This window comes from Gopherus flavomarginatus, chromosome 18, assembly GCF_025201925.1.
Source record: "Gopherus flavomarginatus isolate rGopFla2 chromosome 18, rGopFla2.mat.asm, whole genome shotgun sequence".
In the NCBI taxonomy this organism is placed as follows: Eukaryota; Metazoa; Chordata; order Testudines; family Testudinidae; genus Gopherus; species Gopherus flavomarginatus.
This window is the reverse complement of record NC_066634.1, coordinates 20,171,342-20,196,908: the sequence shown is the minus strand read 5'-3', so window position 1 is coordinate 20,196,908 and position 25,567 is coordinate 20,171,342. Positions and strand designations below refer to the sequence as shown.

Below are 25,567 nucleotides of genomic sequence, written 5' to 3'. Positions count from 1 at the left end.
ACCCACTGCCCCTCCCCCATCTACCCTCCCTGAGCCCCCCCACCGGCCCCACCCAACCCCTCCTTCAGCCCACCCACTGCCCCTCCCCCATCTACCCCCCTCAGCCCCCCCACAGGCCACACCCAACCCCTCCCTCAGCCCCCACTGCCTCCCCGCTCCCCCCAGCCCCCCCCCCGCTCCCTTTCTCCCCTGGGGGAGGCTGCTCCGGGAGATGGACCCGGCGGCGGGAAGGACGCGCCCCATGCAGACAAGGAGGCAGAAGGACCCAGGAACAGCGACTCTTTATTTGGCCCAGAGCCAGGCCGTTAGCTATGCAGTTTCTGCTCCTCCCCATCCTCCCCCCAGAGTATCTTTGCCCTCCACGGGGCGGCACTGCCCCATCAGCTCTCTGCTTTCTGCTCCTGCTCCTTGCCAGGCTCTGGCAGCTCCTCCGGCTGGCTGATGGGCTGGGGCCCGCCAGGTACCGGCTCCTCCAGTGTGAGGCTCTCGGGCTTGCTCTCTGCTTCCCCCTCAGTGGTGCTGCTGGCTCCCGCCTCCTTGCTCTTCGCTTCCTGGTGTGGGGCAGGGAAAGGGGGCAGACAAGATGCCTCATGAATGGAGACACCCCAGCCCCACAGCCAGACAGACCAAGGGACCCATTGTTGAGCTGGCTTCTAGCTTTAACTGCCACCCCGACCCCCACGAGGGGTCATGTCATCCCCACCTGGGATCTCTTCAACTGTCCCTCACTCATCCTGGAGCAATCCTGCCCCCCAAGATCTCTACATCAGCCTCAGTTTCCCAGCCTCAGGCAGGAAGGAGAGGGGCCAAAGGCACTGGGCAGGCCCTTGGCTCCATCCTTTGACCAATGAGACCAGTGGCTGCACAGGGGCTCAGTGGGGGAGCCACATTGACCACCATGGGGCAGGGCCCCTGGTGCTGCAGTGTTTGGGGAGGGTCCCCAGTACGCAGCAGCACTCCCTGTACACCCCTCTGTGCTAGGGGACACTGGGGGCCAAGAAGTAGGAAGCTTTGAGGCCAGCGGGGGGTTAATGGGACCCTGGCTGGGTGCAGTCCTGACTCCATGCACGAGCTCTGCCAAGCCTCCGCCTGCCCCCAGAACGTACCTTTGCAGATAGGGGCCCCTCCACGCTGGAGTCCAACAGGGACCCATCTCCGCCTGAACCCTCCTCTTCCTCCTGCATGCTGATGAAGATGGTGGGCGTTTCCACCTCAGGCCCCTCCTCCCGGAAGTCCATGGGCTCTTCGGGGGGCAGCGGTGCCAGGGCGTGGGCAGGGCGTGGTTGGCTGGAAGGCTGCTTCAGTTTCTGCTCCTCCTCCAGCTGGCGTTTGAGCGCCTTCTCCTGGGCCAGCCGCAGAGCGATCATGTCCTGGGACATGCGTGGGAGGAGGGGCACGGGTTCCAGCTCCTCCTGCCCGGGGACAAAGCACCGTCAGCCAAGGAAGGGACCCCTCCCCATCCCTTCGAGTCGGGGTAGCAAAGGACTCCCCTCAGAGAGGCTGGGCTGGGGACCCCGCTCCCTGCCAGCCTGCAGGGGGAATAGACGAGGCCCGGCCCACAGACCCTGGGCCTCTGTAGCAGAGCATTAACCACGGGGCTGGTCTGAGAGTCCCCCCACAGCACCTCCCTGAGCGCACGGCTCTGTTCTGTGCCTTCAGGCACTGACTCCCTCCCTCCCCGGCCCGGTTCCCAGCCTCCCAGCCCAGGCGTCTCCGCTCACCTCCTCCAGCGGTTGGGAGTCTTTCACCTCCACCTCTTGCTTGCTGCTGGCTTCCAGGATGGCCATGGTGGAGTTGGGGACATGCGCTTGCTGTGAAGGGTGGGGAGGGGAAAGAGGGGCTGGGTGAGCGAAGCATGCGGGAGCATGGGTCCACGCACCCAGTGCCTGCTGCCTGGGGCCGGGGCTCCAGCCTCTCCCCTGCCCTGGGAACAGCCAGCTCCCAACTGGAGCGAGAGGCCAGCCCGTAAGGACCTACCCTGGGATGGGGGAAGAGCTGTCCTGGGGAGCAGTCCCTAGTCGCAGCAGGTGAGTTTAAGGCTGAGCACAGGCTGACAGCCGCCCCTGGGGGGCTTGGGAGCTGTGTCCCCTAGGGGAGAGAGGGGAGCCCCACTGCTGGGGGGGGGACACAACCAAACAGGGAAAGAGCCCAGCACACTAGGGGGCAAACTTGCACCAGGCTCCAAGAGATGCTGGGACTAGGGCCACCCTCCTCCTGCTGAGGGCTGGTGACTCGCAGCCTGACTCCCCATCTGCCCCAATGCAGGGGGGTGGGCAGGAGGGTGATGGTGGGGGTGCTGGAGCCCTGAGGGAACTGCCTGAGAACAAACCCTAAAGAAAGCTCCATTCCCTACACCCCCACCTTGGTTAGACTGAAGGGAAGCACTGCACGCTCGGGCCTGCAGTCTGTCCCTAATTATTAAAGGGGAGGGCAGCTGCATACCCACCCTCATCACTTGTGTGCCCTCCCCCGCCCCCCAGGATTACACTCAGCCCCCAGTCTCCTGCATGACCCCCCTCTGCCCTCCAGGGGGCAGGCCAGTACCTGGTGTGGGGTGAAGGAGCGGACGTGGGCCAGCAGGGGCTCACGCAGCTCGGGGCACTTCTCGAAGACGGCGCTGAGCTGCTGCGGAGGGAGCTGCAGGATGACCTGGAAGGACTGGGGCTTGGTGCGCTGGCAGCATTTGATGAAGCCCTCCCACACTTTGGGGTACTTCCACACCTGGGAAGGCGAAGGGAGGAGTTAAGAGAGGGGCCTTTCCACTGTGCGCTCCCCCGCACACCCACGTGGGCCCAAGGGGCAGCCAATTCAGCCAGCCCTCCACGTCAGCGGGTCACCCTCGCTCTGGCCAGGGCTTTGCTGGGGTATGAGCCAGGCGTCCCTCTGTTGGGTAGCAACCAGCCACCTGTATCCCCATCGCAGCCCTTTCAGAGCTGGGGAGATGCCCACCCAGAGGCAGTGCTGAGAGCCAGGCAGGCTGGCGGAGCAGCGAGGGGGCAAGGCGCATCTGGAGCAGGGCAGAGGCCTGGCGTTGTCACAGGCACCTCCGGAGCCCACGCCCGAGGGGGAGCAGGGCTGAGAAATGGAGAGACGTGGGCTGTCTGGGGGACAGGCGAAGAGCTGCCCCTCCCCTAGCTACTTCGGATAAATCGCTTTCCTTGGCCCTAGGATGTGGCCACCTCTGGGGAGGAACTCACCAGCTGGTCAACAGCTAGATGCCACCAGCGCATGGTAGTTTAGGACAAGAAATGCAGACTAAGTGCAAGGAGTGGGGCTGAGGGAGGCCGAAGAAAGGAGAGGAGGAACGGGCCAGGACAGTGGACACAACAGAAGCCAGCGATGGGATCTTGGGGTGATGGCTCAGCCGGAAGATGACAATGCCAGCTCCAGAGCCCCTAGTTCCAGGGCACTGGCTTAACAGGGCCCAGCAAGACAAGCGCCCTCTAGTGGATCATTCCCCCCCTCCCCCCCCCCACTCAGACTCAGACTTGAAGGTCAGAAGGGATGATTACAATCTTCTAGTCCGGTCTCCTGCTCAATGCAGGCCACAAAATCTCACCCACTCCTCTTGTCACAAACCCCTGACCCATGTCTGAGCTATTGAAGTCCTCAACTTGTGGTTTAAAGAATTCAAGGGGCAGAGAATCCTCCAGCAAGTGACCTGTGCTCCACGCTGCAGAGGAAGGTGAAAACCCCCAGGGCCTCTGCCAATCTGCCTTGGAGGAAAATTCCTTCCCAACCCCACATATGGCCATCAGCAAAACCCTGAGCATGTGGGCAAGACTCACCAGCCAGGCACCCAGGAAAGAATTCTCTGTAGTAACTCAGATCCCACCCTATCTAGTGTCCCATCACAGGCTATTGGGCATATTTACTGTTAAAACTCAAAGATCAATTAATTGCCAAAATTAGGCTATTGCATCATACCATCCCTCCATAAACTCCTTAGAAGCCCTGGGATTTCCGGGGGCTAACCCAACCCAGCTTAGCTTGTGCCGGGGTCCCAGCGCTAGGCTGCCTGGCCAGGCTGCAGGAGGCGCCGCAGGGCCAGGTTCCCACCTGCTTCATGATGAGGCGGGACAGGACGTTCATGACGAAGCCGCCCAGGCGTGGGTACATGGTCAGCGACTGGATGACCGTCCTCATGAGCAGTATGGGCAGGGGGCTCTGCTCCATCAGCTGCTGCATCACCACGGCCAGCACCTCCGACGTGTAGACGTTCCTCTCCCCGAAACACAGGTTGGTGGCTGTGGGAGGAAGAGATGACCTCAGCCGAGGCCGCCGGGCATTTCGGGGTGTGGCTGAGACACACGAAGAGGCAGAGAAGGGAGCGGGTCGCCAGTGGGCGAGAGACGAGAAGCCCGGAGTCCCGGCTCCCACCCGTGGGCCAGCCTGCTGCCAGTCAAGGGGAAGGAGGAAGAGGCAAGACAGTGAAGGCAGGGCAGGGGCGCAGACAGCCAAAGGGCTGGCTCACCAGACGCAGCCATCCCCGCTGTCCGACTCCACCCAGGCCTCCGGCACCCCCTTACCTTTGATGATGGATTTCATGTCACACTTGGCGGAGTCGATGTTGTGCAGGGCGATGAGCAGCTCCCCGGGGTTCAGGGGGGACACGGCCGAATTCCCTTCGCCTGCATAGGGCAAAGAGAGGGAGGAGGAGCTGGGAGGCCGGGCTGTCTGTGCAGACCCACTGTGCCCTAGTGGGAGGCTTGTGCTGGGCGGCATAGGGCCCTGCTGCCCAGATCGGTTTCTCCCCCAGGCTCCCCACAAGAGATGGGGCTCCTGAAACTTCCCAGGCTCAGGCTTCTCCCTGGCTGGGCCGTGAAGCTCCTACCCCCACCTGGAATGGATATGGCAGGACTGACCCCCAACTGTCCTCCCACTCAGTGTCATGGCACCATTGTCTGCCCCCACCCCAGGGTCCGTCGGCGCCAGTCCATCTCCCAGCATCATGCTGGCAGCTGGCCCTGCAGAACAGAGAAATCACGGCCCCTCGGCTTGGCACCTACCATGCTGAGTCCCCAAGAGGCGGTTGAACACCTCCTTCACCACAATAGGGTTCAGCTTGATGAGCTTGGGCAGAGCCTGGATCACCTCTTTCTGAAGCAGGGAGAAGAGAGAGGGAGAGCTCGGCAGATATCGGTTATGCCACATGACCCTCTGGCCTATTTAACACAGGGGAGACTGAGGCACAGCAAGGGGACATGATGGACTCGGGGTCACACTGAGCCAGTGACAAAGCCAGGAACGGAACCCAGGAGTCCTGGCTCCCAGCCCCCGCCCCCCCTGCACTCTATCCACTAGATGCCACTCCACCCCCTCCCCCCGAGAATGGAACCCAGCAGTCATTGCTCCCAGCCCCCTACCCCTCTCTCACCACTTAGACCCCATTCCAAATGGAACCCAGGAGTCCAGGCTCCCAGCCCCCAACCTCCCCTGCTCTAATCACTAGAGCCTACTGCCTCCCATAAGAACAGTCTCCCCTAGACAGTGACTGTCCAGCCACTCCCCTACTCTGGCTGTGGCAGCAGTTGGGCCAGGCAAGACGCCAGGAGCCCTGTCTGGCTTAGCAGCTCCCGCCAGGCCCCACGGGGTCCTACCTTCTCCAGGCCGTTGAGGACAGGGATGAGGAACCGGACATCTGGGAGCCGCTTGTGGTAGAGATCACGAACTCGCTTCACCAGCTCAGGAGACGGGGGCACTGCGAGAGCAAGGGGAGGTCAGCGCCGGGGGAAGGGCTGGAGAGCAGGCAGGAGAGCCCGGCGGTGAAGAACGCTTGGGGAAGCAACAGTCCCATTTGAGGGAAAACTGAGGCACGGGGCAGGGCAGCCAGCCAGGGAGAAAAGCCAGCAGCCCTGCTCTAGCCCTCCGAATGCCCACTCATCTGGATAACAGTGTCAGCGCGGGGCAGGGCACCGATACCTTTATCCGTCAGGCTGTGCAGGCATCGGGTCACCAGGGTCTCGGCCCCTTTGGGGCAGTTCTCCACAAGCAGCAGCAGCTCCGGGGAGTTCATCCCCATCCCACGGATCTGGCCAAGGAGGGGGAGAGACAGACAAGGCAGTCTCAGAGGATAATCACCACAGATAGTGGGGGGAAGGAATCAACTGTGCGAAGTCAGCACACGCAACATGGCCGTGGCTCCACCCCCCAGCCAATCCCCAAGGGAACCCAGCCAGTGGAACGCAGCTGAGTACCCCAAACCCCCACGCCCCTGGGACCCTCCCCACCCTGCTGCAAGGTGGCCCAGCAGCTGGCTAACCCGATCCGTGCAGCACGGCCAGGTAATGCTCTTTGTTTGTACCTTCCCCGCCAGAGGCTGGAGTCTGCATGGGACGCTCCTGCTTTAGGCTCTGTTCAGAAAAGGCAAAGGGGGATGGACAGAGGCTGTAAGCAGAGCACAGACCCCAGGCTGGCTGCTCACCAGAGATGGCTCTGAGCCATGGTCAGGAGCAGTCTGGGGGATAACAGGGTTATACGGAATGGCCAGCATGGATTTGTCAAGAACAAATAATCCCAAACCAACCTCATTTCCTCCTCCAACAGAGTTACTGATCTCAGAGGTAGGGGAAAGCAGACAGGATGCAGCTTGATTTTAGTCAGGTTGCACAGTCCCACCTGACAGTCCCAGAAGCGAACTAGGGAAATGCGCTCTACATGGAATTACGATAAGGTGGGGGCACAAAGCGCCGTTATCAATGGTTCGATGCCCAAGTGAGAGGATGTATCTATCGGGTCCCACACGAGTCGGTCTTGGGTCCGCTTCAGTATTTTCATTGCTGACCCAGAGAATGGGGTGGAGAGTGTGATTATAAAACCTGCAGCTGACCCTGAGCTGGGAGGGGTGCAAGCACTCTGGAGGAGAGGGTTAGAATTCAGCAAAAAGAAATTCCATCAAGGTGAGTGCAAAGTACTGCACTTAGGAAGGAAAAAATCAAACTCACAGCTACAAAATGGGGAATAATCAGAGGGTCGTACTGCTGAAAAGGAGCTGGGTGTTAGGGCGGATCGCATATTGAATGTGAGCCAAGAATCTGATGCAGCCGTGAAAAAGGCGAACATTGTTCTGGGTGTATTAATCGAAGTGTCGCAGGAAAGACATGGGGTATAACTGCCCTGCTGTACTTGGCCCCAGGGTAGGCCCCAGCTGGAGAACAGGGTCCAGTTCTGGGTGCCACATTTCAGGAAAGATGTGGACAAACTGGAGAGAGTCCAGAGAAGAGTAAGAGAAACGATCCAAGGTTTCGAAAACCTGGCCTAGGAAGAAAGGTTAAAAAAAAAACTGGGCACGTTTAGCCTTGAGAAAAGAAGCCTGAGCAGGGAACGGAGAACAGTTGTCAAATTCGTTAAGGGCTGGTAGACAGAGGACAGGGATCAATTGTCCTCCCTTCAGTGGACATGGAAAACAGGCAGCAATGGGCTTAATCTGCAGCAAGGGAGACTGAGGTGAGATATTCGGACAAAAACTTTCCAGCTCTCAGGGAGTTTGGCTCCGAAACAGCCTTCTCAGGGAGGCTGAGGGATCCCCATCATTGGAGGATTTAAGATCAGGCTGGACAAACCCGTCAGGGCTGGGGCTAGGTTTGCTTGGCCCGGCCACAGCGCATGGGGGCCCCTTCCAGCTGGGGTTTCTGGACTCCAGAACAGCTGATCAACCCAGCTTTAAGACAGCTGTCAATCATCCATTAATCTTTTTATTTCTAACCTGAACCTTAATAGAAAGTGTGACCCATCTGCCTGAATCATTATTAGATGTATTACAGTAGCGCCTAAGAACCACAGTCACAGCCAGGACCCCACTGTGCTAGGCACTGTACTTTTGCTTTGCTATTAGATGTATTATGGGAGCATCTAGGCATTCCGGTCATGGAGCAGCCCCCCACGGTGCTAGGAGCTATACAGACAACATGAAGATGGCCCCTGCCTCAAGAGCCTAGCTTGGAATTCAGTCTCCAGCCCTGGGCTCAGACAGTTCCAAGTCAACAGGCCCCGATGCCCCTTTGCTTTGGGGTCGGCCTTGCAGTGGCTACAGTTCGCTGTCCCACCTGCACAGAGAGCCCTGTACCGCTGCAGGGGGTCCCTGCAGAGCCTTTCCCGGCGTGCTCACCGGCTGCTCGATGACCCTCAGCACAGTGCGCTTGATGTCAGCGATGGCCTCCGTGTAGACCGATGCCAGCTCGTGGATCAGCTTGTGGTTCTGCGGCAGCAGGGCCAGGTAGAGGTACAGACACTGCTTGACGGTCTCCTCAGTCCAGGGAGCAGCCACCTCTGCACGACAAGGGAGGGAGATCGGTCGTGGGGCTCCCAGCGAACAACCGCAGCTGGAGAACCAGGGGAAAGAGTAGCAGCTGCCCCGACCTCTGGCGACAGCCCAGCAGGGAACTGAGGGACGGGCTCAGACTGCAGAAAGGGGCCAGCGGCTGGCCCCATTAACTCTAAGGAGAGGCTCTCGGATCCTCGGCTATGGAAGCAGCAGATGGCTACTGGCACAGCGGGGTAGGAGCGCTAACCACGGTAATGCCGGCTCGTGGGCAGAACCCAGCCATGGGCCTGAGATGCCCTGGGATTCCCCGTGGCTACGAGCACAGGCCTCCTTCCTCTAATGACCGAGTGGGGAGCAGCCACCAGTACCAGGCTGGGGGACCCCCACATGGCTGGTGCTGCAGCCCAGCGCAGTAGGGGAGATCTGACCCACCAGCTAGCGACACTGAGAAGTGTCCCCTCAGGACAGCAGCCCAGGTTCACTGGTCGTCCCCACCCCATGCATGGCCCCGCCTTGTTACCTGTGTCCTTGTCGGCGCCGAAGAGCACAGACGGGGGGTTGGGGTGCACCAGGAGCTGTAGGTAGTTCAGCGCAAACTTCTCCACGTACTCCCGCAGCTGGTCCTTCTCGTACATGCGTTTGATGAAGAGGATTGCCTGCTGGCGGACCTGCGGGGCAGACACGGCGTGTGAGGGGAGCGCTCACCCAGCACTGAGGGGCAGCCACCTCTGCGGCAGGGGGCAGCTGAAGACAGCTGCACAGCAATGCCCCACGAGCGCTCCAGTCGTACCCCTGATTAGCTGCTGGGGGACAGAGGGCTGGGATCTGGCTAGGACACCATTGGGAACTCTCCATCTCGCTCAGGCCGCTGGGGGAGCAGTGAGGAGTTGAGTTACAGGTCTCATCGGCAGGATTCCTGAGACTTCGCAGCCAGGGCAGCGGGAGGCTAGCCTGAGGCAGTATCTCAGGGGACGAGCCTGGCTGAATGAAAGCACAGAGGAGCTGGACAATACAAGACACCGGCTCCCGGTTGCCTGACTCACCTTGTCCTTCTCGTGGGAGCTGAGGTCCAGCAGCACATGCAGATACTGGAACTGCCTGGACGGGCGCTTGAAGATCAGGTCCCGGAGGGTGGACATCCCCAGGTAGGTGCGGCTCTGCGAGAGACCACGTCAGTGAGCAGATGGTCCCCCAGGGGCTCGGCTTGGAACCCCCCACCCCCCCGCACAGGCTTGGGAATCAGCTCTATGCATTCAGCCGGAGGAGCTCGATATAATGTGGACAGGCAAGTGCCAGGCGAGGGACGCAGGCGGTGGGGCGGGAATCACAGGAGCCTGCCCACAGATACTGGGTGCACACACCATGTGACAGGGAGATGCCAGCCCCGCCCTGCCCCCCTGCAAGAGGGATCATGGGTTTGGTTAGGATCTTCTTAGGCAAGGACGGTGCCTCTTTAATAGCCGCTCTCCCCTCTCTGCTCCTCGAACCCACCTCATCCTCGCAGTACTTGCGGATCACCTCCAGGGCACTCTCTGTGATGAGTGGGGCTTCCAGTACCATCTTGGTGAAGATCCTGCAGGAGGCGCACACACAGACCATCATCACTGGGCTGCGGCCCCCAGGTTCCCTTTGAAAAGGGGCCCTTCGCCTGCCCCGGAGATGCAGCCACTTCTGGGGTGGGCCAGGGCCGGAAAAGGGAGAGAACACCTGTCCCACTGCATTATCCAGGATGTTTAGGACAGGAAGTGCAGGCAGATGTCTCCAGCTGAGAGTGCTGGCTCCAGAGCCCTTGCACCCCCATGCTGGGATGGACTGAGGATGCTCACTGCTGTGTGATGGGGACACCTGCCCCCTGGAAACCCTTCCTAGCACGGCAGGTAGGGCCAGGCTGGCAGTCCCATGACACGGCAGGGAGCTGGTCCCAGCAGGAGTGTTAGTTATGCTGCGCTGGTCACGCTGATGGAGCCCTAGCTGCTGCAGGCAGGACACTGCTGGGAGGAAGCTCGCAGTCCTGGAGCCCGAGTTAGGCACTGCTGGGAGGAAGCTCGCAGCACTGACATCCCAGCAGGGTCACAGCTCATGGTATAGGCTAAGTTCACACCAGGAGATGGCAGGGAGCATGTCCCCAACCCAGGCTAATCTGGGTCCAGACCAATGACTCAGGCTGGCAAGGCTCCGCCTCTCAACTCCTCCCCCCTGAAGCTCTGCCCCCACAGCGAGGCCACTCACCCATCCTTCTGGTCTGGCTTCTCCTGCAGGCCGGAGAGCAGGCCGATGAGGCACTCGTCGTAGCTCTCCAAGGAGCCGGACGGGTACGTGCTAAGGTAGGCGTTGTACTCCTGGTACAGCCAGGCGAAGGCCAGGTCCAGCCGGTTGCGGATGTCGTCCAGGATGAACGCCAAGACCTCACTTTTCAGGGGCACGTCAAACTGGGTCACCAGGGACGAGAGGATCTTGACACGGGCCTGGGGAGGAGAGAAGGGGAGGGTCAGGCATGGATGGTACCCAGATCCTGCCCCGCTGCGGCTGAGCTGGTGCCTACCTGGGCTGCCCCACTGCAGACGACAGCTCTCTCTGAGCACAGGATCCGCTTCACGGCTCCCAGCTTCAGCTTCTCCATCTGCACGTCCGTCAGCGGCTTGATTGCGTCGCTCAGGCGGAAAACCTTCTTGCGCCCGCCGGCGCCTGCCAGCCTAGAGCGGGGAGTTAGAGTGCGGCTCAGTGCCGGAGGGGGGCACGGTTTGTAACTCTCTCACAAACCACCCACGCCTCAGATTATCCGTTCGGCTTGGCAGCACTACCCGCCAAGCACAGCGGCAAGGCCCCAGGCATCTGGGCAATGGGAACATGCCATCAAGAGCTGGCTTGGCTCAACACGTCATGGGGGATTGAGAGAAATCAGCGCCTGACCATTAACCGTAGCAGGGGGCTCAGGCAGGACCAGGAACTCAACAGGGCTTGGCAGCTGGAGGACAACAGACTGGAGGGGGCAGAGAGGTGTGTAAACAATGAGGACACAGAGAGACCCCGTGAGGGACCCCATAGGAGCCTGCACGGCTCCCGCCAGGACAAAGTGCCATAACCTCTGCGCCTCTTCTCTGCCCTAAAGCCCTCCCAGTGGTATTGGTGGTTCACAGTCAAACTGAAAGGGCTCATGGAGTGGTGTCCCGCAGGGATCGGTTTTGTTCCATATCTTCGTCGGTGATTTAGATAACAGCATAGAGAGTACACTTATAAAGTCTGCGGATGTTACACAGCTGGGAGGGGTTGCAAGGGCTTTGGAGGAGACGATTAAAATTCAAAATGATCTGGACAAACTGGAGAAATGGTCTGATGGAAATAGGATGAAATTCAATAAGGACAAATGCAAAGTACTCCACTTGGGATGGAACAATCAGTTGCACACGTACAAATGGGGAATGACTGCCTAGGTAGGAGCACTGCGGAAAGGGATCTGGGAGTCAGGGCAGATCACAAGCTAAATATGAGTCAACAGTGTAACATTGTTGCAAAAAAAAAAAAAAAAAAAAGCACACATTCTGGGCTGTATTAGCAGGAGTGTTGTAAGAGAAGTCATTCTTCCGTTCTAGTCTGCACCGATTAGGCCTCAACTGGATGATTGTGTCCAGTTCTAGGTACCATGTTTCAGGAAAGATGTGAACAAACTGGAGAGTCCAGAGAAGAGCAACAAACCCAATGAAAGGGCTAGAAAACATGAGCTATGAGGGACGACTGGATGAATTGGGTTTAAGTCTGGAGAAGAGAAGACTGAGCAGGGACATGATAACAGTTTCAAGTACATAACAGGTGGTTACAAGGAGGAGGGTGAAAATTGTTCTCATTAACCTCTGAGGACAGGACAAGAAGCAATGGGCTTAAAATTGCAGCTAGGGTGGTTTAGGTCAGACATTAGGAACAGGTTCCTGTCCGGGTAGCTAAGCCCAGGGAGGGTCGGAATCTCAGTCCCTGCAGGTTTTTAAGAGCAGGCTGGACGAACAGCTGGCAGGGGTAAGTGAGTTATTACGTGGTCCTAGTTTCCCTCTCGAGGTCCCTCCCGGGCCTACGTTTCTATGCTCTGGTGCAGGGACTCAGAGCTGGCTCTTCCGCAGCACCCCCTGCCGCCCACCGGGAGCTCTGCCCAGTCTGATGGGCAGACTCCTGCTCGGAGAGGTTTCACCCCATCAGGGATCAGTGCCTGTTAGTATCTGCAGCGCTGCCAGGCAGCCCTGGAAAGGGCACGACCTCTTGGGGTACCTCCCGGGGGCCTATAACCCCTGGGCTCAGCACAGACCCTGAGCGCCCCCCCCGAAAGGCCTCACCTGGGCTGGGTGGCCGGGATGATGGGCTCCGGCCGCCGCTTGGCTTGGGGGGCCTCTTGCTCCAGGAGGATAGTGACGCAGCCCTGTGCCCCCAGCACGGAGATGGCTTGCCCCTGGGACAGCGAGGACAGGCGCCGTTTGATCAGCACGCTCTCAGGCTTTGCCAGCTTCTCCTCCTTCGGCTCCTCCTTCAGCAGCTTGGTGTGCTCCACGCCTGGGGGACGGGGAGAGGAGCCTGTGCCAAGGAGCCGTCTCACTCATGGTGCCCTCGCGAGGCCAGGCAGAGCCATTTGGCCCCCGGGCACCAGCCCCAGGCAAAGGAGAGTGGAGGCAGGAAACGAGCTGCAGCTACCCCCAGCTCAGCTGATGCCCCTCTATCCCAATCCACAGCCCCCTGCCAGCCTAGCCCCACCCCAGCTATGCCTGTGCCCCTCACTCCTGACCCGCAGCCCCCTGCTAGCCCAGCCCTGGGCTCCCCCCAGCTCTGCCTGCACCCCTCACTCCTGACCCGCAGCCCCCTGCTAGCCCAGCCCTGGGCTCCCCCCAGCTCTGCCTGCACCCCTCACTCCTGACCCGCAGCCCCCTGCTAGCCCAGCCCTGGGCTCCCCCCAGCTCTGCCTGCACCCCTCGCTCCCGACCCGCAGCCCCCTGCTAGCCCAGCCCTGGGCTCCCCCCACAGCTCAGCCAGTGCCCCTCACTCCTGACCCGCAGCCCCCTGCTAGCCCAGCCCTGGGTTCCCCCCAGCTCTGCCTGCACCCCTCACTCCCGACCCGCAGCCCCCTGCTAGCCCAGCCCTGGGCTCCCCCCAGCTCTGCCTGCACCCCTCGCTCCCAACCTGCACCCCTCGCCCCCAGCTGGCAGCAAGGAATCTTGTGGACGGGGAGGGCTCCTGAAGGCTGAGGAGGCAGGGAGCCGATAAGCAGGGGAGGTGGCACGAGTCTGAGGTCTCCCCGTCGTTAGCTCCCCTTCCCCCCAAGCTCTACCTGTGCTACAAGGGAGCCCCCCACTCCCCCCAGCAGACATACCTGGCCCAAGCCCTGCAGCTGTCATCTGGGTGGCCATCAGGCGGGCGAGATGCTTGATCTGGGCGTCTGTGCCAGCCGACTCCACAGGGGTGTAGGTGGCTTGGAAGGAGGCAGGCATGGTGTCGGGCAGGTACACCATGCTGATCAGCACCTGGGGCAGGAGAGGCAGGACATGGCTGTGACGCAGCCCGCGGGGGGGGCACCCTGCAGAAGGCGCTGCTCTTATGGGCCCCAGGCCATGTGCTCTAGGCCTAGCCCCCCACCAGCTTGCTGAGGCCAAGAGCCATTTCCAGCAGCGAAGCCCCCCCGGCTTCCCACCAGGCCAACAGAGAGTGCCCCCGCTGAGCTCCCGCCCTGCTCCTCGCAGCCCAGAGCCCCCATCCCGCTCCCTGCAGCCCAGCGCCCCCTGCTGAGCCCCCCCCGCCTGCAGCGCCCCCACCCCACAGCCCAGTGCCTCCTGCTGAGCCCCCACCCAGCTCCTTGCGGCCCAGTGCCCCCCGCCGAGCCCCCGCCCCAGCTCCCTGCGGCCCAGCGCCCCCCGCCGAGCCCCCGCCCCAGCTCCCTGCGGCCCAGCGCCCCCCGCCGAGCCCCCGCCCCAGCTCCCTGCGGCCCAGCGCCCCCCGCCGAGCCCCCGCCCCAGCTCCCTGCGGCCCAGCGCCCCCCGCCGAGCCCCCGCCCCAGCTCCCTGCGGCCCAGCGCCCCCCGCCGAGCCCCCGCCCCAGCTCCCTGCGGCCCAGCGCCCCCCGCCGAGCCCCCGCCCCAGCTCCCTGCGGCCCAGCGCCCCCCGCCGAGCCCCCGCCCCAGCTCCCTGCGGCCCAGCGCCCCCCGCCGAGCCCCCGCCCCAGCTCCCTGCGGCCCAGCGCCCCCCGCCGAGCCCCCGCCCCAGCTCCCTGCGGCCCAGCGCCCCCCGCCGAGCCCCCGCCCCAGCTCCCTGCGGCCCAGCGCCCCCCGCCGAGCCCCCGCCCCAGCTCCCTGCGGCCCAGCGCCCCCCGCCGAGCCCCCGCCCCAGCTCCCTGCGGCCCAGCGCCCCCCGCCGAGCCCCCGCCCCAGCTCCCTGCGGCCCAGCGCCCTCCGCCGAGCCCCCGCCCCAGCTCCCTGCGGCCCAGCGCCCCCCGCCGAGCCCCTGCCCCAGCTCCCCCCTGCCGAGCCCCCGCCCCAGCTCCCTGTGGCCCAGCGCCCCCCCTGCCGAGCCCCTGCCCCAGCTCCCTGCGGCCCAGCGCCCCCCGCCGAGCCCCCGCCCCAGCTCCCTGCGGCCCAGCGCCCCCCGCCGAGCCCCCGCCCAACCGCACCACGGCACAGCGCCCCCCTGGCGGCACACTGGAGTCAGCATTGATTACAAGGTGAGACTGCCCCAAGCTGAGCCCCCTGTCCCACTCCCCGCAGCACAGCGACCCCATGCACCATGGCATTGAGGTCAGCACTGACTGCAAGAGGAGAGCGCCTCCTGCTGAGCTGTCCCATGCCCTGAACCTCCTGGATTTCCCCACAGGTCTCCCGTCCAGCAGGCCTGACACTCTTTGGCTTGTGAGCCAGAACAGGAGCCGCTGCTCAAGGCCCGGCAGCTGCAGCCCAACACACCCGTCCCCCGGCAGGGTGTCGGGAGGGCTGTCCATTTCAGGGGCCAGCACCGAGCCAGGGCCCAACCTCACCCACCAGATTGGCCACGTTGTCTGGTGTCAGCAGGGGCTGCAGGAACTCGGCTGTGATGTCCGTGTCCGAATGGGTGCTGGTCTGGGCAGAGGGCTTGGGTGGCGGCGCGGCTGCTTGCTCCAGGTCCTTATCCTCGTCGTCCTCCCCGAGAGGTGGCTCTGTGCCGGAAAGCCTGGGGTTAGAGTCGAGGGCACTACCAGCCCCAGACAGCCAGGGCCAGTGCCATCCCCATTCTGGGCCTGACAGCAGAGGGCAGGCTCCTGGCAGGTGCCGCAGAGCAGATGCCGTGTGCACACAGAGCTACACCTTCCCGGCAGCCCCTGGGACCAGCACCTTAGGGTCCACAGCTGGTATGGCCCCAGCAGAGGTGAGGCAGCTTCCGCCCCAGACACTGCCCCTTGCCAACCTTAGCCAGCCCTGCAGAGGGATTTCATTGCCTTAGAAACTCCACCTCTAAGGACAAGTTGGCTGCTCCGCACCTCTGGATCCGCGACTTTGATGCGCAGGCTGCACCCAGGAGCCCAACTGAGATGATGTCTGGGATGCCAGTGCTCCCAGGCCCCCACAGCACCCCCTGCTGGGAGAGGCTGAGACTGGAGTAACTGAGCTGTTCCCTTGATCACTTCCCTCTGGGAACTGGGACAAACTCGCTGCTCAGGGGGCCCCCCGGACATCTCATCTGCCTGCACCCGCTCTCCCAAGGCATCCCACCCCCAGGAACGGCTGCTGCTAAATGGGGCCTCCCAGCAGAGCGAGGCCCGCCCCGCCCCCTTACCCATCTTCATCTTCTTCAGGGCCGGGTCGCTGTCATCCCGCGGGCGCTTGCGCGGCTCCCTCAGGCTGGGCATGCTGCGGGTGATCTCGGCCTGCTGGGTGCCCAGGTCCACCAGCAGGGTGGTGATCTGCGCCTGGAACTCGAAGGACGAGGGGTGCTTCAGCACGCTCAGCAGGTGCAGTTTCAGGTTCTTGCGGACGCTGCTCACCTGGGACTTAGCCAGCGTCGGCGGCAGGTTGGCTGGCGGGAGGGCGACATGGAAGGGGCGTCAGGTACGCGGGAGGGGGGCTACCCTAGAAGGGCCCCACTGTAGGACGGAGGCTTGAGCTAATCCTGGGGTCTGGCTCTGAGTAGGGAGTGGGGTGCAGGGCGAGGGAGGAGCTGAGGGTCAGGACTCCTGGGTAGGGAGTGGGTGCAAAGCGGGGGAGGGGCAGGACTCCTGGGTTCTATTCCTGACCAGGGAGTGGGGGGGGCGCGGCTGGGAGTCAGGTCAAGCGTTGGGATTTCGATCATTAACGCACACAAAGCCCAGGGGAAGCCCCAGGCCGAGTGCTGGGCCCAGCAGCTCAGGCCAGGGAGGGGCAGCACTTACCATGCAGGGTCTCGTAGGCCTGGATCACCTCGGCCATGAACATGGGCCGCTGGCGGGCGATGGAGGCCAGGGAGCCCAGCGCCGCCGTGAGGTTGATGCTGGAGATGGCCGGGTGCACCATGAACTTTAGCAGCTGCTCCAGGGCCGCCTTGCCCTCCTCCCACAGCACATCTGAAAGGCAGGAGCGGGCAGGGTCATGGCACAGGCCACAAGCCATGGGCCGCGCAGCAGAAGGCAGGTTAGGGGTGGGCGAGTGCTGTTAGGGGGCCGTGCGCCAAGGCAGCCAGCGGGACCCCAGTGGGTCACCCAACCCAGCTCCGAGAGCCCCGCTGGGCCCCCACTCACTGTGTTTGATGTAGGGGTGGTCCTTGGGGATGCGGTCAAGGCTGATGTCATTCTCATGGCGCTTGGGCACGTCCGAGTCCGGCATGCGGGGCGAAAGCGTGATGATCAGCCCCTCCACGAACTTGATGGCGTGGGTGCGGATGCCATCGTTGTCCGAGTCCAGCAGCAGGATGATGTCGCTGGCCATGGCCGACACCATCTCCCAGCAGGCCTCCTGCAGGTCGTTGATGACCTTGGACTTCACCATCCACTGCCGGGAGCCAGAAGGGAGGGGTGAGCACTGAGGCCAGCCACTGAGCACCAACAAGGCCGGCTGCTGAGCACAGCGCTCCCTGTGGGGACAGGCTGTGCCTGGAGTAGCCGGGCGCTCTCCCTACAGCACCTCCTGCTGGAGCAGCTGGGGCTGGAGTAGCCAGGAGCTCCTCCCCCACCCAGCGCCCTGAAGCGCCCCCTGCTGGGAGAGGCCAGGGCTGCAGTAGCCAGGAGCTCCTCCCCCAGCCAGCGCCCCCTGCTGGGAGAGGCGTGGGCTGCGCAGGCTGGCCGAGGGGCGCTCACCTGCAGCGCCACCTTGTAGAGCTGGGTCATGGCGAGGATGGCCTTCTTCACCACATTGACGTTCTCATCCTTCAGCAGCATGTTCAGGTTGGCGATGAGCTTCAGCAGCAGCTCGATGTCCCGTTTGCTGGGGGCAGGGGAGAGACAGCAAACTCAGGGGGGAAGACACAGCGCTGGCTGGAGGTGGGGCAAGCAGCTACTGCAGCAACCATACCCTCATCTAGGACCAGAGCAATTGGCTTCTGTGGAAACCTCACCCCTTGTACAGGTGGGGAAACTGAGGCAGGGGGAGAGACTCGCCAAGGTCACACAGGGAGTCAATGGCAGATCAAGACATAGAACCCAGGAGTCCTGGCTCCCAGCCCCAACCACTTGACTCCAATCCCCTCCCACAGCTGGGAATAGAACCAATAAGTGCTGCCTCTTCACAGCCCCTGTTGTAATCTACCAGGTTCTGCTCACAAGAGGGATCTTAGCTGGAGACAAGGGATAAGCACCTGCCCTGCCCTGGAAGCCACCCCCCAGGCAAAAGCCCAGTCCCTTCGGTCCATAGGTGGCTGACTTCTCTTCTGCAGGCTGCTGCTGGGACACTCCTGTGCTGGCTAAAGGGAGCTCTGACTCAGCCCCTCCCAGCAGGGGACGCCATAGGTAGCGGGATGAAAGAGTCCCAGCGGCGGCTGCCGCCTGTGGGGTGTGGGGAAGGAGCTGGCTGGGGGCCCCATCTAGGAGCTGTACAGATCTGTAGCACCCTGAGGGCTCGGAAGCTGTGGGGGAAGGAGAATTATACCCAGTGGCTCCAGGAGGCAGCAGCAAATCCGTTCTTACCAGGCCTCTTCTATGAAGCCGATGACAAACTTCCGCACCTCGATGGATTTGTCCGCCTGGAAGGCGATGATCTCCTGCAGCCGAAGAGGCAGGCGGTCAGGGCTGGCCCCAGCTGCCCAGCAGGCAGCAGAGCTGGCCGAGACGCGGAAGGGGGCCAGAGCAGGGCAGAGTTAGGCTGCCCCCGAACCAGGACAGGGAGGTGGCTGCAGAAAGCTTTAGGTTAGGCCCAGGTGAGAATATTTGACACTGAGCAGCCTAAGCTGCCAGCCTTGGCACTGCCCAGGACACGGCAAGCCTGAGGGGCGTCGGGCTCCAGCTGGAAACCGAGCAGCCTTTGGGCAGCCGCTCACACCTCAACCCTCCCCCGCACCATGGGCCCGCTGAGTAGGCAGTTGATGCTCTGTGTCGATCCAAGGAGTTCTCCACCTCACTCAGCCATCAGAGGGTTGGGGGGCTGCTGAGTGAACGGCCTGCAGTGCCAGCGGTACTGCACCAGCCATTGCTACGGGCACAAGGAAAGTCAGGAAAGGCTGTTTTCAGAGGAGTCCCCGGCACCCCAACTTTGCACCCAGGGCTACTCACATCCAGGAAGTTATCCAGCAGCGTGGGGTCCTTGTTTATAATTAGCTCCTGGACCTGTGGGGAAAGCAGAACAGCAGCGGGTGAGACCTGGGCAGATGGAGGGGTTTGCAGCATCAGCTATCGCCCATTTGCCTCCCCCCAAAGCAGCACCCTGCCCCATGGACCCAGCCGCTGTCCAGCGTTTCTGAAACACCAAGGAGCTCCTCACAGAACCAGGTGAGCCCAGCAGCAGGTCCTGTCCCTCAAAGGAGCCAGAGTCAGAGAATCCTGGGGAAGCCAGAGGGGGGCCAATGGCTAGAGAGATGGGGAAGGTGTGGGTCCTCAGGAGAAGGCCAGGCAGGAATCTGGGGGGCATGAAAGAAAAGCTGGTGCTATTTGACCCTGGCCCTGCTGGCTGCACCTTGGACAGGCAGGCATGGGGCCTCGTGCCCCTGTACAGCTCTTCCCAGCTCCCTGCATCCCAGCCCACTGTCATCCCATTGCTGCAGGGAGGAGCAGCGTTCTCGCTCACCTGTTTGAGGAGGTTGATTTTAGAGTCGTTGCTGATCAGGGCAGCTTGGTTTAACAGATCCACCACCTGCAGAGAGAGGAGGCACAATGGAATTCAAGGCTGGCCCGGCTCCGAGGAATCTCTCGCAAGATGGAGCAAACTGAAGAAGGAGGCAACACTCAAGGGCCAAGCTAGGCTGGGAGTTCAGGACAGGCCTAAGTTAACCGCTAATACGGCACAAAGCAGCACCACAAGCAGAGACAGAAACCAAGTTAGAAGTGCTGCCCGGTACAGAGGGGCTACACACAGGTAGCTTGGGAAGGGTACGCAACAAATGGCGATGGCTGCCCTGGTGACGGACTCCTGTCCCATTAGCATTATGGTAGTGCCTAGGGCCTGAGATCAGGTCCTCATTGTGCTAGGCTAGCCACACCAGTCTAGTTTCCCTCCAGCATGGATGCCGCTGTACCATTGTAAAGGTGCTTATATTGGTGAGGGGAAGGGGAATTCTAGGATAAGGCACTTTGATGCCAGAGTAGCTGAGTCCACACCAGGGTTGCACCAGTGCAATATACCAGGAAAAGTAACACATCCCGATCCTGCGTTAGTGACCCTGGGATAAAAGCCGTGCAGACAAGACAGGCCCAGGGAGAGGTCACTCAGTGGGGCAGCGGCAGAGCTGGGATAGATGCCAGCTCTGCCAGGTCCCAGACTGGTGCCCTGCCCCCAGACTACGTTGCCTCGCAAGAACCTGACAGAGCCAGTGAACACATTGTACAGAAGGATCACTGAGGGGCATGTCACCTGGCCCCAACATTCACGATACGCTTTGAAACTGGACTGTAATTGGCAAGAGAGGTGAACAGACTGTAACCTGTTCCACTCCCCCTGCCCTGGGGCTGGAATAGAGCCAGCACCCTCTACAGGGAAAGGCCCTTATCCCAGTCCCAACACCCAGGATCCAGCCGCTCCCCCTGCCCTGGGAGTGGTGACCCCTAGAGGGGAAAGGCCCTGTATCCCACTCCCCCAACCCCTGGGCAGCTAGTGTGTAAGACCTAGGGCCAGATCAGAGCCACCTCTCTTGTCCCTGGTCTAGGGCTAACTGGCTAAAAGGGACGAGGGCCTGAGTCCCAGGCCACTTGAACGTTCAGCCTTCGCTGCCTGTTCCCCACACCACGCACCCTCTCCGAGGTTGTCATGCTGTCTGTGCCGCTGGCCTCCTCCTGGGTGAAGAACTGGGAGGCGATGCTCATGCGGGCATTGCTGCCCTCCCCTGCGCGGCTGGCCATGGCGACACGGGCACCCGGTGCGTGAGCCGTTCCCAGCCGAGAGCGGGAGGGCGCCCCTGCCAAGGTGTCTGTGCCTGGGCTAGACGGGTGAGAGGGCAGCTCCGTCTCCCCAGCCCAGGAGGTCCTGGGGCTCTCTGCTCCGGCTGCTAATGAGGAGACTCATTAGCACCCTGCCCCACACAATCCCTGGCCCCCCCATGAAAGCCCAGGCCACCCCATTGCCCCAGCCTAACACCCTCCCACCCAGATACCCCCAGCCCTCCTTGGCACCACCCAGGCCTGGATGCCCTGTCACCCCACAGGAACCCCAGCCTGCCCCACTGCCCCCATGGGATACCTATCTGCCCCCTGCTCCCCCCAACCCAGCCCCCATCAGCACCGCCCCAGTGATCACATCACCCCAGGGCAGCCCCCTTTAGCCCCCCCGCCAGTCCCCTCCCCCCCAGCCACCCTGCCTCCCTTGCAACCCCCTCCCTCGTAACCCCCCCACTGTAAACCCCCCGTCGGCTCCTCCTCCCTCGCAACCCCCCCATTGTAACCCCCCTCCCGCCAGTCCCCTCCCCCCCAGCCACCCTGCCTCCCTCGCAACCCCCTCCCTCGTAACCCCCCCATTGTAAACCCCCCTTCGGCCCTCTCCCCCCTTTGCCCCTCTTCCCTCGCAACCCCCCCTCCGGCCCCCACAGGCAGCCCCCTCCCCACTCTGCCCCCCTCGTAACCCCCCAGCCCCCCTCCTTCCCGCGCTCACTCACTCTCCCGCCCGCCCCAAGCCGCGACCCCTCAAGCTCCGCGCGGCCCCCTCCCGGCCGCCATCTTCCCCTGCCCGGGCGGTACGCACTGCGCAGGCGCGCACCGCAAGGCCGCCTGGGGCATGTAGTTCTGTTGGGTGAAGGGGGCTGGGAGGGGCCGCCGCGGGGGGTGCTGGGTAACCGAGTCCCCTGCCGGAGAGGGGCGAGGGGGAGATGGTACAGCTGCCTCCTGCCCTTTGACCAATGAACCCAGCCACAGCGACCTCTCCTCGGTGCCCTTTGACCCTTGACCCCACTGCCATGATCACAGCAGCTTCCCTTTGATGCCCTTTGACCCTCTGACTCCAATCTCAGCAGCCTCCCCAATAGGGTGACCAGGTCACGTGGGGGGGGGGGCAGGCTCACAGCCCCCACCGGAGCCATGGGGGAGGGGCGCACACAGTCCTAGGAAGCTGCGAGGGGGGAGGAGTCTGGGGCAGGCACCGCCCCCACAGCTCTCATTGGCCCAGTTCCTAGCCAATGGGAGCTGCGGAGCCGGCGCTCATGACGGGGGCAGTGTGTGGAGTCCCCTGGCCACCCCTGTGCTTTGGAGCTAGAGGGAGATGAGGCCTCTTCCGGGGAGCTGCGTGGAGCCGGGTAGGGAGCCAACCAGCTCCGCACCAACTGGATGCCTGGCGACCCTACACTGTCGGGACTAATGGGGTCCCAATTGAACATCGGTTGGGACGCAGGAGAACGAGTTAATATCGGGACGTTCCTGATTTTATCAGGACATCTGGTCACCCAACTCCCCAATGCCCTTTGACCCCTGACCCCACAGCCCCAATCCCAGTGATCTCCCCCCACCCCCACCCCCTCCTCAGTGGACATAGATCCTGCATCTCACCTCACCCATGGCCTTGACCTTTTTCCTCCACCTTTGCACCTAATCCCCAGGCCAGGGCTGTGGCCCCTTCCTAACGCTTTTCACTTCCTAGCGCGGGCGGCCTCATCAGGCCCATCCTGTAGAGGGGTGGGAGCAGTGATGAGCTGCCAAAATCTTAACAACTGGTTCCCTACCAGGTCTTCGGCGGCACTTCAGCGGTGGGTCCTTCAGTGCCACCGAAGACCTGGAGCGAGTGAATGACCTGCTGCCGAAGGCTTGGAGCACTACCAGGTGGGTACAAGCCCCATGTGTTTTTTTAAGTGTTTTTTTTTAAGTCATCCCTGCCAGGGCCCCGTTGAAATCTGGCCCTGCACTTCCTAAAGCTGGCCCTGCACATCGGGGTTGCAAAATTATATCAGGGGCCGGGTAGGGAAGGCTGTGCCTCCCAAAACAGCCTGTCCACCCCATCCGACCGCTCCCCACGTCCTGCCCCCGACTGCTCCCCTCAGAACCCGCAACTCATCAACCCCCCCTGCTCCTTGCCTCCTGACCACCCCCTCCTGAGACCCACCCACCCTAACTGTCCCCCAGGACCCCACCCCCTACCCAGCTTGCCCCGCTCCCTGGCTGATGTGATTAGGTCCTATGATGATGTCACTTGAATAGATATGTGGACAGAGTTGGCATCAGCCACGCCATCAGGGGCTCATTCTCCTGCACACTACCAATGTGACATATACCATCATGTGCCAGCAATGCCCCTCTGCCATGTACATTGGCCAGACTGGACAGTCTCTACGCAAAAGAATAAATGGACACAAATCTGATATCAGGAATCATAACATTCAAAAACCAGTAGGAGAGCACTTTAACCTTTCTGCTCACTCAATAACAGACCTGAGAGTGGCAATTTTGCAACAGAAAAGCTTCAAAAACAGACTCCAACGAGAAACTGCTGAACTCGACTTGATATGCAAATTAGATGCAATCAGCTTAGGCTTGAATAGAGACTGGGAATGGCTGAGCCATTACAAACATTGACTCTATCTTCCCATGTAAGTATTCTCACACTTCTTATCAAATTGTCTGTACTGGGCTATCCTGATTATCACTTCGAAAGTTTTTTCTCTTACTTAATCGACCTCTCAGAGTTGGTAAGACAACTCCCACCTTTTCATGCTCTCTGTACGTGTATATATGTCTCCTCACTATATGTTACATTCTATGCATCCAGTGAAGTGAGCTGTAGCCCACAAAAGCTTATGCTCAAATAAATTTGTTAGTCTCTAAGGTGGCACACGTACTCCTGTTCTTTTTGTGGATACAGACTAACATGGCTGCTACTCTGAAACCTAACAGTTTGTAAAGGTGACATAGTAGTGATATAGATCTGACATTCTTCGGCACCGCTGCATCCTTCCCCGGCTTCAGGAAAGCCACAACCTATGTTTGTTGCCAGATCTTGGGTAATTTGTATGTGACTGAGCATGTGTTAAACAACTTAAGTAACTAGGTTTTTATTGCTGTCCCAACACGTTTTATTTGTTCAGTACAAATGTCGTTTAGAGTGGCGTCTTTGCCATTCTTGAGGGTGTTAATTCTGGAAGTTAATTCAGTTATTGTATACTGTGCCCCCAAAGTTATAAAGCTGTTTGGTGAAAGGAACAGAGTAAAGGGGTTTTGTCACAAAGAGGCAGAGTTAAGGCTGATGTGTGCACTGTTCGTATTTTCCAATAAAATAGGAAGTAGAGGCAGAGTTAAGGCTATTTGATGAGATGGGAAGGGAGGTGGATTTAAGGCTGGTTGACTCAATACAGCACAAAGCTAAGGTTGATCTGGTGCAGTTCCCTGTGTATATCTGCTACTTGCCATTGTTTTGGTGAAAGTATCATGGGAGGGGATGAAGTTAAGATTGCTTGACTCTGGGGGTGGAGTTAAGGTTAATCTGGTGACCTCAACTGTACATTTTTTTTTATCATTTTCTAATTTTATTATTTTTTAACCAGAAACTTCCACTTTAATTTTCCCTGAATTTCCTGTTGTCCAGACGTTGGTGATTACAGAGTACAGTAAACTTTCCCCTCTGGATGATTTGGGATTTTTTTTTTCGTTGAATCACAGATGTGATAGATATTCCCCTCCCGAGTTTAAAGCATTTTGTAGCCTGAGAATCTTGTCCACATGTTATATCAGCTTTGCAGCCAGTCTCTGCCCCATGCATGTCTGACGCTTCCCAGGGATACCCAGTGTTGTGGGACACCTCACTACCACCTGCCCTTGGCGAGAGGAAACCTCGGGGCCGGCGCTTCCATTTAGGTGACCTAGGCAGTCGCCTAGAGCACAAGGATTTGGGGGGTGGCATTTTGCGGCCCTCGGCAGCAATTCGGTGGCCAGGAGTCCTTCCGCGCTCCATGTCTTCAGTGGCAATTCGGCGGCAGGGGGGTCCTTCCACGCTCCAGGACCCACCGCTGAAGTGCCCCGAAGACTGGGAGCATGGAAGGACCCCCCTCCGCCACCGAATTGCCGCCGACCAGGAGCGTGGAAGGACCCCCGCCTAGGGCACCAAAAACCCTGGCGCCGCTCCTGGGAAACCTTATTTGTGCCTGCCAGGGGTCAGTTCCCTGATTCCACCAGCTCAAAAGCTTGTACCTTCCACCGACGGAAGTCGGTCCAATAAAAGATATTACCTCACTCACCTTGTGTCTAGCACTTAGGTACATCTTAGCGAAAATAGGTGGACATTTCTTTAATGCAGAATAGAGATTTGAGAAGCAAGTAGAATTAATGGAAACAAATGGGTCCGTATAAAATCAAATCATAACCCCCATTCTAGAGTCTGCATGTAACAAGCCGCTCTTCTGTCTCTCCTAGCATTAAACCACCGGACCAGCTGTGATCCTCCATCCAGAAGACAAGCCACGGCTAGGATAGTGGGGTGTACCTCTGCACCCCCAGATTTAGTTCCGACAATTCGTTGTCTTCGCTTGTAAACCGGACAGCTTGTTTTTTTCCATTGCAGACTTTGCCATCACTCGATTAGCACTTTGCTCAGCCCGTACGCCGGCGCTCACGGCGAGGCACTCCACGCTCAAGCTACACGCAGCCAGGCAGACGGATAAGCGTCTCCTGCCTGAAAGAAGTTTGTTCATCAGCTTCTGGGGACCAGCCCCAACACATGGCCCTTGCGAGCATGATTTTCAGTGCAGACGTGTAACTCCCTGCACATTAACCGTACGCAGGTTTTGA

The 25,567-nt window shown here is 60.7% G+C and overlaps 1 protein-coding gene across 3 annotated transcripts; it reads right to left on the bottom strand.

Moving 5' to 3' along the window:
* Nucleotides 1–262: 262 nt before the first annotated feature.
* On the bottom strand, nt 263–21,533 carry SYMPK (symplekin scaffold protein). Of its 3 annotated transcripts, none has more exons than XM_050928061.1 (27): nt 21,460–21,533; nt 20,603–20,856; nt 19,443–19,508; nt 18,932–18,985; nt 18,350–18,423; nt 17,525–17,651; nt 16,970–17,219; nt 16,625–16,795; nt 16,033–16,272; nt 15,261–15,415; nt 13,608–13,758; nt 12,583–12,817; nt 10,806–10,956; nt 10,493–10,728; nt 9,755–9,836; nt 9,307–9,420; nt 8,784–8,931; nt 8,108–8,268; nt 5,923–6,031; nt 5,601–5,701; nt 5,010–5,100; nt 4,530–4,631; nt 4,060–4,247; nt 2,545–2,721; nt 1,722–1,811; nt 1,107–1,412; nt 263–551 (listed from the first exon to the last, which is right to left on the bottom strand). In XM_050928061.1, the coding sequence occupies exons 2-27, from the start codon at nt 20,708–20,710 to the stop codon at nt 381–383; spliced, it is 3,858 nt and encodes a 1,285-aa protein (XP_050784018.1). In that variant the 5' UTR covers nt 20,711–20,856; nt 21,460–21,533; the 3' UTR covers nt 263–380. The 3 variants fall into 3 exon arrangements, with proteins under 3 accessions (XP_050784018.1, XP_050784020.1, XP_050784019.1); XM_050928063.1 differs by having other exon boundaries at nt 12,583–12,796; XM_050928062.1 differs by having other exon boundaries at nt 20,603–20,853.
* Between the last annotated feature and the right edge of the window lie 4,034 nt (nt 21,534–25,567).

Excerpts from the sequence above, each read along its gene's own strand:
- SYMPK (XM_050928061.1), bottom strand. The coding sequence starts at position 20,710 with ATGGCCAGCCGCGCAGGGGAGGGCAGCAATGCCCGCATGAGCATCGCC. Across the intron at positions 18,424-18,931 it reads TGCTGGATAACTTCCTGGAT|GAGATCATCGCCTTCCAGGC; the intron begins GTGAGTAGCCCT and ends CTTCGGCTGCAG. Across the intron at positions 10,729-10,805 it reads TCTGCAGTGGGGCAGCCCAG|GCCCGTGTCAAGATCCTCTC; the intron begins GTAGGCACCAGC and ends TCTCCTCCCCAG.